This window comes from Petaurus breviceps, unplaced genomic scaffold (assembly GCF_028583685.1).
Source record: "Petaurus breviceps papuanus isolate PSGF00001 unplaced genomic scaffold, PetGlider_PUasm1.0 182, whole genome shotgun sequence".
Taxonomy (NCBI): Eukaryota; Metazoa; Chordata; class Mammalia; order Diprotodontia; family Petauridae; genus Petaurus; species Petaurus breviceps.
The window spans coordinates 5,570,510-5,586,467 of NW_027185786.1; the positions used below are offsets into that span (position 1 = coordinate 5,570,510).

Here is a 15,958-nt window from a genome sequence, read left to right on the forward strand (position 1 = left end):
CACACACACACACACACACACACACACACACACACACACACACACACGACCTTCCTCATTTATCCTTAGTACAACTTTCATCAATTTCAAGGGGTAGGAGAGAAGGCCAGAAAAAGGTAGATGGTCCACAGGAATGAATTTGTTTTAAAAGAATGTCTATAAATAAAGATTTTATTGTAAGTAATGAGTGAGAAAAAATTCTTCCACTGAAAACTCCCTAAGGAATCAACTGTAATATACCCAGTGCCAGGCAGGGGGTGCAGATATGACCCTCTTTTTCTGAAAGGAGTAAAGCTGCTGAGAGAGGGACAGAATGGCCGACACACCTCTCACACCTTCCTCTGGCTTCCTCCACCCCAAAAGTGGTTTATTTTGAATCTCTCAGAAATAGCATGCATTCAAAGCAAAATCATAGTTAGCTAAAATGTTCCAATGGGGGTCATTTTCAAGACACTCAGAATTGGGACCCATGTTCAAAAGTCCATTCAAGGTGTCTCCCAGCATCCCCACTGCCACCATTTGTGCACCCCGCATCCCCCCACCCCACCAAAGTGAAAACAAGTTCACTCTGACTGGTTCGGAAAGCTACCCAGCCTGTTGTTTGGGTTCCTCAAAGCCAGACAGGCGGCATTTTATTCTTGGGCCCTTAAATAGGAGACAGGGTTAGTTAAGGAGAGTATTAGCACAGCGCACAGTACCGGGAAGTCGTTAATTGCTTGTATGGACCAACGTCGCCGGGCAGAGCGAGGAGACATCTGTGCATGAAAACGTTACACCCAAGAGGAGGGAAGAAAAAGGAAAAATATAGAGTAAAATGAAACTTCTCCACAAATCTGATGGATCAGAAAGCATTGTGATTTACTATAAAAATCACAACTGTACTCGTTGAAAAATAAAAACCTAAGCATTCACAGTACTTTGTTCTTTCACCACCCCACTCCCACCCCAATTCCAAACACAATGTCAGTTATAATCCTTATCAGTCAAGACTGCATTTAAAGTTTTGGGAGGCTAGGAGACCATCCACAGAGCCTGGAGAGACTAGGATCCCAACCAAAGGTCTAAAAGAACTCACGTTTGTGAGACATACAGAGATGCCTGGCTAGACCTCTAAGCAGGTGGAAAGAGGAGGGCTGAGAGATGAGTCTTCATTACTAAAATGGAGAAGTTCATTCACAGAACTGACATGTCTGAGGGTCATAAGCCACACACTTAGGGGATGGACACCAGGAGAATGGCTTAGATAAGCTGAGTTAAAATACTGACAAGAACCAAAGAGGGGTGGGGGAAACAAGGAGAAGCAGAGGGTGGCAGTACTCCGATGGACACCCAGGCTAACAAAGTGGCCCACTGACCATGAAATGGGGTAAATAACTGCTGATGGCAAACAGAGACAAGAGTTGCTGAATGTGAGCTCCTGGTGGAGAGGAGGTGGAAAAGGCAGTGACTCTGAGGGATCCTGAAAGCTTGAGGCCTCACCTACACCTACATGTCTGCTGCTGCTGTTCAGTCATTTCAATCATGTCCTACTCTGGGACCCCACTTGGGTTTTCTTGGCAAAGATGCTAGGGTGGTTTGCCATTTCCTTCTCCAGCTGATTTGACAGATAAGGACACTGAGGCAATCATGTTAAGTACTTTGCCCGAGGTCCCACAGCTAATAAGGGTCTGAGGTCAGATTTGAACTCAGGAAGACAAGTCTTCCTGACTCCAGGCCATATGCTCTGTCCCCTGCACCACCTCACTAGGCCCCTCCACCCAGATATATAATTTTAGGCAGCACCTCAGCAGCACCCCCACCAGCCTGGACAAACAATCTAATGACTTGGTCCCTTCTGCTTTCTAACTCTCTACTAACATTTCCCTAGGCTTTGAATTCGGTCTCAGTCAAAAGTGGAGACCATTGCGTTGTCTAGAACAACACTCAAGTCAATACTCGGATGAGCTAATGCACAAGCACGCCCAACCCAAATCCACCAAGGGCAGTGAGCAGCCAGCCAAAAACAGCTCACAAGCTTGCCTGTGAACTTCATCCCCAAAGACTGGATTCTTTATTCTGACTCATTCAGAGGGGTCAAAGGGAAAATCTACAGGAAAGTAAAAAGGCACAGAGAAAGCATAAAAATCAAATAGAGGGTCGTTGAACTAGACCTCAAAGAGACTCTCACAAAAAGATCAAACAAGTGGGAGGTAGGATCAGGAAACCTCTCCTGCAGCTGAGTGCAGCAACGACCCCCCAGAGGTGGCGCCAATGGCCTGAGGCCATGCGGCTATTTAATTTCTTAGACTTTTAGTTTTTTTATTTTTCCAAAGACTTGGCTGTTAAACAACAACAACAACTCTAAGCCCAACCCGGTTAAGGGCAATCAGAAAGATGTCCGTCTATGCTCACCCCTTCCCGGAGAAGCTGTGCTCTCCCCAGCATGGCTATAAGTCCGGAGATTCCTGACAGCTTCGGGCCTTCAACATAATCACAGAGGGTCAGTGAGTGTCCTCAAGAGCCCAGGAGTCCTGGCATAAGTTCCATCAAGTTTTATATCAAGAAATTCATTTAAACGAGAAGTCTGTCTAGCTTTCCTCGAAAACACAAGAACCACTAGAGTTTAACTTAAAACCAGACCTGCTACCTAGCTAGCAGTTCTAAGTCTTCACAGCTATATAGCCTTTAAAGTCCTATAATTGGTTTTTATGACCAAGATGTTTGTGTCCCACTTGAATCTTATGACATTCTTAACGCTAAATGTCAGGTAGTGGGGAAAAAAAACTGCTTAAGTGAAACCTGGACCACAAATGCTCCTGCTCCAATTAGACTGGTCTTTATATTGCCATAATAATCATTTCCTGCTACATAGTGTGCTCCCACCCCCAGAGAAGTCTCCTTCACACAAGAACGAAACAAAACAGGCAAAACTGCCCAGCAGAGCAATCAAGATTAATGGCACAGATGCCTTCACTTGGGCCATTCCCCATTTCCTAGGAGAAAGGAAAGACACAAATACTAAGTCTTAGAAACATCAAGGTCTGGAGCCTTTAAATTCACCAATATAATGGGTCGGCATTAGGAAAAACCTGAAGCTAACCCACTCTATATAAAGTAATAAGAGAGTTCACAAAATGAATGGAAATGAGTGAGGTTAGATGAGGAGTGAAGGAAGTGGGCTATCCCAAAACACAGCAAAAAATATACACAGGCTGTTAAAATAATGAGAGAAGAGCCAAATCAGCAATCTGTGTGAAAAGTGGTGGCCTCAAGTGAGATTATAAAATGCTGCTGTTGTCAGCTGAGTTCCTCAGGGAACAAAAAACCAGGGAAAGCTGACAAAAGCCCAAGTCCACTGGTTCTGGAACTTACCCGTTCCTTATAGTAGAAGGAGCTGATTGAGACCTGCTCCTTCTCACTCCGAGTGGGGCTTCCACTATACAAGCGTAGGTTGCCAGGAGCTTCTGTGCGAATTTTCATAGGTGTGATCAAACCACTATGATAGGCAGACAAGGCTGAGAGGGACCTGTAATTGAAGATATAGCATTGTTGGACCAAGAGAGAGACAGAGACAGACAGAACGTACAACTCTAAGAAGGGCTCAACAAAAGAATCTATTACTGCTTCAGTAACCTGTGACAAGTAGATATTGTTTCAGAGGTATCTGGTGTCATTCCCAAGGTGCTGATATGCAAAAGTTCTCCTAACTTAAGACTCCATCTGATTTAACCATTGCTTTTACTAAGCTTCTCTTTCTACATGTTTGGCAGTAAACTAACACAGGAAAGGTCAGTTTGTCAGTAGAAACAATGGTGGCTGACTCCTTCCTGAAGAGGAGAGAGAAACTGAGCTCATCAAAGACATTCTTTCACGTGAATGCACCAAAGTCAGGAGGGTATTCCTGGTAGCTCCTATCAACAGTCCAACTGCTTTGGGTCTCATAAGCACAGACCTCTTGTGCAGCTTTCCAAACACACCTAGGAGTAGGTTCTGTCGGAGAAACTGCCCGATGCATTGTCATAGGTCTTGTGAAATACACCAGGTAACCTGAAGAAAGGAGATACCAAACAAATCAGCTGATATCACTAAAGTTGAACATGGGAAACCATAAGCAAAGCATTGATCCCACACACCCTCACCATGCTAGAAAAACCAAATGTTCTCATACAACAGAAAATGAATAATTCCAAGTGAGTAATGGTGAACCATGAGAAGGAGGTTGGTGGAAAATGAGTTGGTCTGAAATGCTTCCTGGACCCCTGCTTTGAGGATGCCTGTCCAACACATGGGACAAAATCGTCACGTGGTCCTTTCTTGTGTTCCTCTGGCTGTTGTATGCTTTAGGCCTCCTGCTGCCCAACTGTGCTAAGGCCTCTGCAGATAGTGTAAAATACTTTTACAAGCTTGCAGCTGTTGATTCTTAGAATGCACCCTAAGATCTGCCACTCTGGACAGCCACCTCTCCCAGAGCATGGGATTTTTAGCCCTGCATTCTGTGGGTATCTTACAAATAACCAAACATCTTCCTGAATTACTTTGGCCAAACAGAATTATAACACTGGTGTGGAAAGAAGCACAGCTATCACATGCTGTCCTTTGCTCTGTCCCTCCAAAATCCATTCCAATTAACAACTGAGGAGTCAATTAGGTTTTTAAATGGCAATTCACAGAATGAGCAAATCACTCACATTCTCAGTCTTTAAAATTCCTAAGAAATAACTTTCTGGTGCTTTCTCTAAAGACTCTTGGAATCAGCCAGTTTCAAAATTCAGAATCAAATGCCAGAGTGTGTGGAGGAGTCAGAGGGTACACTCAAGTAAACGCACACTTGCTGCCTGTTCCTAATCTGAGACTCTGGATGTGCTAAGACACAGAGGAACAAACCTGCGCCACAGAACCTGGCTCCGGAGGTCCGAGGAAAGGGAATGTTGGCATCCTGGTAGGACCCATAGGCACTGGTCACCCGGGCAAAGGTGGGCAAGGGTGGAGTGACAGCGTTTGGAAGAGCATAGGGATTGCTGGACGTGCTGTCTTCTTGGTTCTGAAATACAGACCTGTTTGTTAATACATCTGGTAAGACTCCCGTCTTCAAAGACAGACCGTGAACAGAGGTGCCCTGCTCGTCGGGAAGGTGCCCTTCTTACCACAAAGGATTCAAGGCAGGAGACAAGCTGGCGCAAGCAGGGCTCTAAACAACTCTGGTTACGCTTCACTTTCTGCAGGGAGGTGTCTTTCAGAATCTGAAAAAGCACCAAGAAGCCACAAGTAAGTGCGTGGTTCTTTCTGAACAAGGGAATCCCTGGTCATGGGCCATCTGGGTTCGGTCAAGGACCTGCAGTGTCTGCTTGACACAGTCCATGCTGCTTTTGGTTAGTTCCCTGTGGCACTCCTCCAGCTCTGCTCTCCTGTAGCCAAGCAGCCCAAAGTGAGGCAGCTGGTGGTACAGTAGCCAGAGCCCTTGGCCTGGAGTCAGCCCCCAACACTGACTAGTGGGTGACTCTGGGCATATCAGTTAACCTCTGCTGGCCTCAGCTTCCTCACCTGTAAAATGGGGATAATAACAGCAGCCACCTCCCAGGGTTGTTGTGAGGAGCAAATGATCGTATTTGTAAAGCATTTAGCACTGTGCCTAATATATACAATAAAGGTACATCATATTATTATTATACAATATCACAACATGTATGATATATGTTATATATTATGTATTACACATATTATATTAAAACATACAACATAATATTATAACGAATATAAATTTCAGCTATTATCATTATTTTAGCCCCAGTTCTACCTGATGTGGAAGGCTTTATTACATGTTGAGGCATCCCTTCTTCAGGCTCTACAGCCCGAGTTTCTTCAGCCCATTCTCATACAGTGTGATCTCAATACCCTTCATCACCCTGGTCGCCCTCCTCAGGAACTTCAGCAGCCTAATTTCAGCATGCCCCTCCTGACGAGGGGGGCCCAGAACATCTGGCAGGACGAGCGGGTCCATCACTGCCTAGGCCCAGAAGAGCAGGCCTCTGGGAACGTGGCCTGAGTGTGGAGCTCTCTGCCATACTGCTAACTCACTAATACTAAAACTCCAGACCAATCACTCCATGCTCAGACACACCTCCTGTCTTACATTTATCTCATGAAATACAGCCCAACATCATAGTCGCTGATCTATGGTTCAGTGTTAGCTCCACACTTCCTCGCTCTGAAGAACACCAGCCTCTTCCCCATCTGCCGTGCTGTGGCATCTCTCCTCTTCTCCATGACCTGTGACAGGCCCCAGAGGCTCAGCCATCACCTCTGCCCCTCCTTCCAGGACCCTGTGATGCTGGTGATTGGGGACTGTTCATGGAGCTCTCACAGGCAACCTGATGCGCTCTCCCTATTCATCTTTGCTTTCCTCTCCTTATTCTTCTCTACTCCAAACCTCACTCTCCTTGGTAGACAGAAACAATCAGAAAGGAACAGTTCTGTGACCTCTCCGTTTTCATATATCCTTTTGCCCACCCAAAGTAGTTCATGACCTTATCCAATTTCCCACTTTTCCCCACTACAGACTAACCCCTTCCCCCTTGCCGGACTCCCCAGTTCCATTTTTCTTGTGCCCCACCCCCAGCCTCACAGCTCATTCTGAGTTTTCCCGCTTCTGACACAATCCCTACAGAACAATGCTGTGCTTCAAGATCCTTTATTAGCCCTTGCTTCCATCTTCCAGACATGGCTTTGTTACCTGTGGCCTGAGCTAACCAGGCCCTGACCTCATACAGGCTGGGAAGATCAGAGAATGACCCCAAAAGATCACTTTATCTTTGTTTTGTATTGCCCCTACTTAGAATTTCTACTGGGAAAATCTCCAAATATAACCCATATCTAAGTCTCCACAGATATGGCTGAAAGGAGGTCCACAGTTCCCATACAAGCACCCAAGATTAAAAAAACAAGTCAGCATTTACTGGGTATAGGTGAGCTTTTACTTCACCCCAGAGAAATTCAAAAGACTCAGAGGAGTTCATTAAAAAATGAAGAAAATAAGAGATACAATAATCCACAAGCAATCAATACCACTCTCTATCCTCTCTGGTGAGTCTCACTTTTCTACTTAGGTCCTAAAATCCTCCAGATTTAGCACTAAAATTCGGGCTTTGTAACACAAAGGGAAAGTGAATTTGGGAGTTGCCAGGAGGGTAATTCCTCTAAATATTCCAGCAAATCCTTCATTTCACAGGTACTCAGGTGGTTCCTTCCTCCCCCTCCCACCACCCACCCCCAACCTGTAGCTTCATCTCTGTGGTTTAGACTTCCCCTAGATAGGAAACACACTAAAGTGCCTAAATAGACAAAAGTGTGACAACCCAGTGAATGACTTGGCACTCTGGGGAACTCTTACAGAGTACAAGGTACAGGTCGCTGGTTCCTCCATATTGTAGTTTTAGTCCCTTGCTGCTTCTCCTCCTAGCCCCAGGCTATGTGAACATTTTTTCTTTGCAAGAAGCACACTGATCAGGGGCAGCCAGGTGGCGCAGTGAGTACGAGTGCCGGCCCCAGAGTCGGGAGACCTGAGATCGGTTCTGGCCTCAGATACTTGGCACCCATACAAAATAACTGGCCATGTAACCTTGAGCAAGTTACTTAACCCTGATTGCTTTAAAAAAAAAAAAAAGAAGCACATTGATCAGGACATTCCCCTTTTCTTGACAGAAGGCCTTAATCCAAACTCTTGAAGGTCACCTCTAATGCTGGTGCTAAGGAGTCCCTGTACTCTGACTAAAGGGTGAGAAGCTGGGATTACACTGTCCAGGAAATCCTTGCCTTCTGTTCTGTCTGCAACATTTAGAATAAGCTCAAGCAAACTGTAGGCACTTAATAAATGCTTGTTGATTTGACTGAGGTTCATGAATGGCATTGCCCAGAATTCCCCTTCTGGCACAACAATCATTTACTTCTTCTGTGAGACTCTTGGAAGGACTGGGTAGGAAGGGAAGGAGACCCAGAACTGTAAGGTGGCCTCAAGAGTTTCATTTAGTTAACAACACATGAGGTAAAGAACAGGAAACTTCCACTTCTTAACCTGCAGATTTCAGGTGTCTTCATTTCTTAACCGGTACATTGGGGCAGAGGAACCCAAGCATCTACTCCATCAAAAGATACCCACCTTCAGGAGTTTTGCTTTCATGGTGGATGTAATAGTTGTAGGATTAATAAATTGGAAAGAAGGTGCAGCATTATTAGGATACTGGGCCGGGAACTTCACCAGCATTTTGACTCGATGGTTACTGCAGTGAACAGATACTGTGCAACTTCTGTCAACGGCATCCATCTAGCAAGAGACAAATCAACTGTTTCTGAATCAGCTCTCCAAGGGCCTTACAATGTATAGAAATGGAAGTTAAATCTAGGCCTCCGGTGTCAGACTGAAATGTAGGATCTCCCTGAAGTCAAAGAGAGCTAAATGATTTAGCCAACACCCCTGAAGTGGATTTATTTTACATGTACAACAGCACCTTTGTCTGGCAAACTCAAGGTCATTCACTGTCACTCAAAATTCATTTCACCCAATTTCATGAAACAGAACATGATATATCACACTTATTTTTGAGTGAGGAAAACAAGGCATAAAAGGGTTAAATGGTTTCCCTCTAGACAGCAAGGTCATTTGGGAAGCAAAGTCAGATCCCTTTCTTTTCAGGCAATGCCCCAGATGTCTTGCACTACTTCTCAGCAGGAGAAAAAGAAGAAAGGAAGTAGGTATGGATAACTGAATGATTAAAGAAGGATTCCTCCAGTTCCAATACTTCCTGCTAGATAGGACAGAGAATGATCTTTCATCTGTTTCCCTCAATCCTAAGGATATCCTGTGTTAATGCTGCCTCCTTGTGTGAGGGAAATCCTGATTCTCTGAGTCTAAGAGTTCATTAATATCACCTGTTGAAAAAGGGGAGAAGGGAAAAGAAGAAGAATTTTCAAATAATCAGTGATCATACCTCCAATAAACCTTGGCCAATGAGACTATACCTAAGCTATCAAGTGGACAGCGTAAGGAGGAATCCAGACAACTAAGAGCTCCTGCACGCTAACCGGGCACGCAGATCTGACAATTCATCTCACTTTTCTGGTGGGCCTCAGCTTCCCCAAACATAAAATGGAGGGGTCTGACTCTCTGAGGGTCTCTTTCAGCTCAGCTCTAAAAGTGCAAAGGCACCAAGGTATCATTCTAGCTTCAGTTGAAGTGTTGAGTAAGGGGTGACCCTCCTTTACCTAGTTTAGTTCCAGCTAAATCGTGAGTACTCTGGTAACAAAGAAGGAAATCACTGGTGCTTCAAAGCAACTGGTCAACCCAAATCATCTGGGAATCCCCACCTGGAATACTCCTTCCTGCTGCCCAAGTTAGAGGGTCAAGTTTCTTAAACTGCTACTACCTCCACATTAACATTCCGGATCTGCACGTTGATCAGGGAGAATTCTTGTTGTAGCGTCTGGGGTAACCCCAGCTGTTCCGATTTTTTCCCCACCAGGAGGTTGTTAGGGGAGTCTTCCTTTGAAGCTGGCAGGAGACAGAAAAGGCTTCTTGTTGAAAATCACTTTTAGAAATTTGCCAGAGACATCAGCTCTGGGGTAACTGTAGTTTCCCAGCATCTGACTAAAGTGAACAGAAGTCCATAAACTCAGCTGAGACTTGAGACAATTAAAACACTCCAATATTCTGGAACGGGCCTTTCCTGAGGCAACAAGAACTAGGCTTGATTAGTCCAGGCCACCGTTCATGGTGTGGCCCCAAGAAACAACTCTGAAAAAAGTATCACGCTAGTCCTTGGGCACTCATTGATCCTTAAGGTTCTTTCCCCCTAGTGGCAGTGACGTCTGTTTTATTATGGGGCATAATGGATACTGCACTGCCTAGAAGCTGCCCCACTTTCAAATGAGAGCAGATGTAGGTGACCAGAGAGGAAACTGATCCTAGTCCACCCCTTAGACACTCCTTAGAGCCTCTTAACCTTTTTGATGTCCCAGAAGCTTAAAAACAATAAAGGGGAGTCTAGGTTAAAAGATGAGGCAAGATGAAGCAAAGTAAAGTGTCTCTGAGTGGCACTAGGAATTATCCAGAGTGTGATAGCAATTGCTACTGAAGAAAATTGAAATCCTTTTAATTTTTATTATTGCCTCCACATACCGCACAAAAACAATAAGATGAATAAGCATTTTCAGGTTATAACAAGCTACAAATACTGAATGGCAAACACAAGCCAGCTTGAGTTTCAAAAAGTAACTGAAGAATTTACAAATTAAAAGTAGAAAGCAATGTTAATAAGTCAAATTTCCCAAACTAGAATCCTACACAGAAGAAAGAAACTGAATTTCCTCCTTAACAGTAGTCAGTAAAATGAGGGAGTTAAACAAGATGGTATTTAAGGTCCTTCCCAGATCTAAATATTATGATTTTGTATTTTTAAAGTACTCTCAGAAAGGGATGCCCCCAACACCCCAAAATTTTTAATTAAGGGAAAGAGTCTTCTTCAATTCCTTGGCTCCCAAACTTCTGCCAAAGCTGCTTCTGTGTCTACAAGGCATACTCCCTCAATGTCTAACTCCATGGGGCCAGAATTCCAAGGTGCTACTTAGCTCTGTCACTTGTCAATGACAAACCCTGGGACAGTCACGTCACTTAAAGCCAGATTACCTTCCTCCTCCCCGTGGCCTGAGCTAGGTTGATGATCTGAATCTTGGGTGTGGAGGGTCTTCTCTGGTTCTGGTAGAAGAGAAATGCTCTCAATGAACTCATCAACACCATCCAGGATATCATTTGCACAGAGCTGAAACAAAAAGATGCATACATACTTCATTATCAAGAGTCTGTATATCAGGTTTATTATAATCTACAGAGCAGAGAGGGGAAAACAATGTCTGTGGTTAAGAGTACATGGAAGCAGGTGGCTGTGGCACACAGATATCATCAGTTATGGACTGATATCATGATCAATTGTACCCAACTCCAACTAAAGACACTGGGCAAGAAAGATGGTTACTAGATTAGAATGTAAAGAGCATCTTCTAGGTTGATGTACAGTTCCAAAAAAGTTCTCTCGGTTCCATAGGCTTATTCAGTTGGGAAAGAAAACACAAACCTCTATGTAAATTTTAAGTATATGGAACATACTTTGAATGAATGAAAAAGCATTTATTGGGCACTGACCATGTGTGTGCCAGTGTGCTCCTTTCTGAGAAGATGGACTTTGGGGATCAGAAGAGAGGATGTCAGGTTGAGACGCTTAGCCTAAAAAAGCTGGGGAAGCTGCCACTTCACATGAAACAGGACTACAAAGACCCAAGGACCCTCAGGAGAAGAAGCTTCTGGATATACTAAAAAATGAGGAGGCTACAGGATTGCAGCCAGAGAGATGAGCTCCCTCACATGCACATGGTAACATTAAGATGATCATTTGGGAGCTTCTAGGGCTCTCTAGGATGCTGCAGACACAACTGAGTCCCCTCTTCTGGTCACTTGGCATCCCATTAGGATATCTCACATCGTCTCACAAGTCAGAATAAGAGCAGAACAAGAAAAGAAAGACCTTTCAAAACAGTTGTAAATGGTAGGATCACTTTGGACAACTGAGGGGCATCACTCTGCAAATATAGAAAGCTTTAGATCTCTCCAAGGACACATCCTTCTAGGTCTGGTCTTGCTATGCACCACAGATCAGTCAATCAAACAACAAGTTTTTAAATTAAGAACCTTTGAATCATCTTCTGACCTGCAAAAATACAAGCTCTAGAATTTTTTTAAAAGGTTCTAGGATATACATACAATGCACTCAACATCATTCAAAGCATTTAATACCCACCCTCTGCAGCTGTGAATCCACTCGCCACATCCGCAAGGTTTGGTCCCGGGACCAGGTGACCAGCTGGTAATCCTTGGACCCTAGAAATCACCGGATGAGGAGACCAGAAACACCTTACAGATTTAGTATCAATTTCAATAAACTGGGACAATTCTCTGTGGCCACCAAAGGGGCTCCATGAAGTGAGGCACTAGGATTTAACCACCTCACACACCCAACTGGACTTCCAGTTTTACAGAAATACTTGGTCTTACACGATTGGTGTTATCCTGAAGAGCTGTCTCAATTTTTAAAAATAAAATGAATGATTTAGGTAAACTATTAAAGGAATCTTATGGATCAAGTTATTAAGTCCTTCTATAAGAGGAATAACCAACCATCCCTGTCTATTGACAAGTCTGGATTTTCACAGACTGGGCTTGCTTAAATTAAATCCACCAATTATTCTAAAATGGCAATGAGTCTGTTCAAAAAGCTCTCTCCAAATGCCTAATGAGAAGGACATATTTTAGCGGCATTAAATAACGGACAGTGACTCCTTCAACTGTGACAACAGATGGCAGTGAGACCAAGCCACTCCTGGTACCAAAGGAAAGGCAAAAGAGATTCAGGAGAAACAGAGTGGGAAAATGGGAGCAGAGAATAAGTTCTATCTTAAAAAAAAAAAATCACCACAGCTGGAAGGTGTCATTTATCACTCCCAGCTCTTGGACTTACTAGCTGCATGCCAAGATGAGCAAGGGACTTGAATCACCACAAGGAGGTCTCACTGCAGGCTCTCCAATTCACTCCCAGAGGACTGCTGCTCAGCCCCTTCTTAACCATTTGGTGGGGACTCCTGTTATCTATGTTATGGCAAAGTCTGAGTGCATCCACAGTCACGCTTGTGCTTCCTGGTTTCATGCTCCTAGCAGCAAGAGTAGAGTTTGTATGGGAGAGGAAATAAGAAAATGGGCATGAGGGACAGCTAGGTGGTGCAGTGAGTCAGGAGGACCTGAGTTCAGCTCCAGCTTCACACACTTACTAGCTACATGACTCTGGGAAAGTCACTTAACCCCGATTACCTCAAAAAAAAAAAAGAAGAAAAGAAAATTAGCATGTAAACTACAAGTGAAGACAGTTCAGACATCGTCAACCAAGTTCTGGCCATCTGCTGTCACTCTTCCTAGGAATGTCTACTAGGGATTCTATCACTTCCACTTCAGGCTAACTCAAGGATACGGGTGATGACCAGGGATTTTACAGGGAGGGGCTGGGGTGGGGGTCATCACTCAGCACGTCGGCTGAGATATGCCATTCCTAATGCCATAGGCAGGGACTCAGTGTGGACAAGCAAAGAGCATGAAGTTCTAGCAAAGGACAGAGAGGAGTGGAGGGTGTTGACGAGACAAGTCCCATCACAACAGACAGCCTGCCACAAGAGCCCAGAGAGCCAGAGAGGTTTTTTAGATCATCACAAATATGCTCTAGAGAAGCTCACAAGTTTCCAAAGCAAGTGAAATTGCAAAGCCAATTTCCTGAAGCCTGTTCTACTACTGCTTGTTTTTCAAACTCTGGGCAAGCTGGACATCTACTAGTGCCTCAGTTTCATTTCTATCAAATGGGAACGAACCACCAAAAAAAAAACTGCTGCTAAGTCCAATGTTTAGAAGCTACAGCACAGTCTAAACAACAATGGGATAAAAGAAAAAAGAAGTGGTTAGTTTTACAGTTACCAGAGGAGCTAAGAAGCAAGTTTTCTGCCTGCCATACCATTAAGGAGCACCCGAAGCTCAGTGTGAGGAGGAAAGTGCCCTGTGTTCCTTGGAAGGAGAGCTACAGTCCAGTGGACTTCCAACCCCATGGTAATCCTAGAGCAAATGTCTACTTGGGCCCAAGTTCAAAATCAAGGAGAAAAGAAAGGAAGAATCTTGGCTAGCCATCAAAACGAGCATTAACTCTTTTCTCTAATTACCACATCTTTTTTTTTTTTTTATTACCACATCTTCTTACCCAGAGTCCCTTCCAATGACCAGGCCTAACTCCATTACTCTAGTCATTTATTTGTTCATTCAACAGGCAATCAGCTTGGACAGGCTGTATGTTTTCATGGACAGCTTTGGAGTCTGGCTCAGCCATCCCATTTCTGGAATATATGGGCTGTGAAATGCGGACGACTCACTAAGAAGCTCTCAGTGCTCTAGGATACGCCCTAAGACAACACTGCCAAACTGTATTGGGAGAGGGAGCTTCCTCACCAGAAAGCTCCCCACACTAATGGAATTACAGGGCTGGACCAAAAACCAAGAAAGCATTCAACTTGACTTTCTCTCGGCTTAGATTCATGGTCATAACTAACTAGTGTCATGGGCAAATGAGCTTCCTAAGAAAACATTCCAGTAGTCCTTGCCCCACCCTTCACTCACCTTCCTTTTGTTTCCTCCATTGAAATTCAAGTACCACATCATCATGCCCCACAAAAGTGTGCACTGGTGTGTTCAAGTCAAAGACATTCCACAGAAGGAGGCTATTTTCCCTCCGAAGTTGAGGAACCATCACAGTCACTAACCCATTGCTGAAAGGCTTAAAGGAAGAAAGTGAGAAAGTATGTTTATTGGAGACAAGAGGCCTAGTCCATCAAATCCTTCCTCACTAATGAATTAAAAAAAGGACCCAATCTAATCAGCTAACTTTTTTCAACACTCCACTACCAGCTCCCAAGAGGAGGAGAAAAAAGAGAAGTCACAATAAAAATGTTCTAGGAAAGAAGTCTTTTCACCCCCAAGTTAGTGAATAATTCCATATGCTATCTAATGAAAATATGTGAAGTTCTGTTCTATGCTCTCTTAGATAAGACCAAACAAATCACTTTTTCTAGAACTCTATAGAAAAAGTATGCAGGGCTACTTCAAAGAACCTTCTAGTAGCCAACAGATCAGCTAACTTTTTCTTTCTTTTTTTGCTTCTTGGAGGGAGGAAGGCAGGGCAACTGGGGTTAAGTGACTTGCCCAAGGTCACACGGCTAGTGTTAGTGTTGAGTGTCTGAAGCCGAATTTAAACTCAGGTCCTCCTGACTCCAGGGCTGGTGCTCTATTCACTGTGCCATCTAGTCTCCCCCTAACTTATTCTTTACATAGAGAAATATATCACTAGAAGAGCACTCAAAAGGCAAACAGTTTCATTTTTACCATAGACCCCCTACCCTTTGAACGGCTGAGTGGCTCATCTGGATTTACAATAAGCTTACATTTCCTGTAGAAGCGTTCAACAAATGTTTATTAAATACCCACATTGTACAAACTCTTGGGCTAGGTGCTGGCACTACTATTGGTACCATGGTCACTGCTGTTCATTTCTGGCCTAACAATGGACAGAGTGAACTTCTCTCCTTTCTCCTCACAACACACCTGGTCTGATTTTTTTTTTACAACAACTATTTTAATTCAGAGAAATATTTCAGTTCTTAAGGACAATCTCAACTCTGAAGCTGCAAAAACAACTGACTGCCCATAGTCATATCTGCACCACATGCAAACCTGGAGCTACTTTGACGTATATGAAAGCAGTTTGATTTTTCCCAATTTTTCCCAAAAGCTAACTTTTACATTAATTCGAAAATAGAATTCAGCCTCTCTCACCAGTGTCTCCATCTTCACCAGCACCTCCAAAGAGCCATGGCAAGATTGCTCCAGTGACACAGCCCTTTAAGTTCTTCCTCCCTGATTATCAGTACGTCTCCAGTCCCTGACTGCACCATCTGGTTATATCTGAAATCCCAAGTCTTGCTATAATCCTAACAATCCAAGGATGGTCCAAAGAAGAGGGAAGGAGAAAGGGAGGGGGGAGGAGGGAGAGAGAGGTGCATCTGCCACCACCCTCACTCATCCCAGAAGGTCTGATCATGTCACAGCACCCCAGCTCAGTAAACTCCTATGGCTCCCTATCACCTCCAAGGTCAAAAACACCTTCTGATATTCAAAGCCCTTCATAGCCCAGTCTGCTCTCCCCACTTTCCAGTTTTCTTACACTTTACACTCCCCTACTCTCCTCCCACATACTCTTTGATCCTGTGACATTGGCCTTTTGGCTGCTCCATGCTCAAAACCCTCCATCTCCAGACTTCAGGCATTTTCTCTGGCTGGCCCCCACACCTGGAACAT

The 15,958-nt window shown here is 44.1% G+C and overlaps 1 protein-coding gene across 7 annotated transcripts in view; it reads right to left on the reverse strand.

Moving 5' to 3' along the window:
• WDR59 (WD repeat domain 59) overlaps nt 1–15,958 on the reverse strand; it is a 69,297-nt gene that overhangs the window by 18,024 nt on the left and 35,315 nt on the right. For 6 of the 7 annotated variants that reach the window (XM_069087664.1, XM_069087665.1, XM_069087668.1 and 3 more), the window contains 9 exons: nt 14,225–14,381; nt 11,820–11,899; nt 10,655–10,787; nt 9,396–9,520; nt 8,132–8,296; nt 5,124–5,219; nt 4,864–5,020; nt 3,957–4,026; nt 3,352–3,505 (listed from right to left, as the gene is read on the reverse strand). In XM_069087664.1, coding sequence (XP_068943765.1) covers nt 3,352–3,505; nt 3,957–4,026; nt 4,864–5,020; nt 5,124–5,219; nt 8,132–8,296; nt 9,396–9,520; nt 10,655–10,787; nt 11,820–11,899; nt 14,225–14,381 — 1,137 coding nt within the window. Of the gene's footprint in view, nt 1–698; nt 756–3,351; nt 3,506–3,956; nt 4,027–4,863; nt 5,021–5,123; nt 5,220–8,131; nt 8,297–9,395; nt 9,521–10,654; nt 10,788–11,819; nt 11,900–14,224; nt 14,382–15,958 lie in introns of all 7 variants that reach the window. The other variant, XM_069087670.1, reaches the window with a different exon arrangement.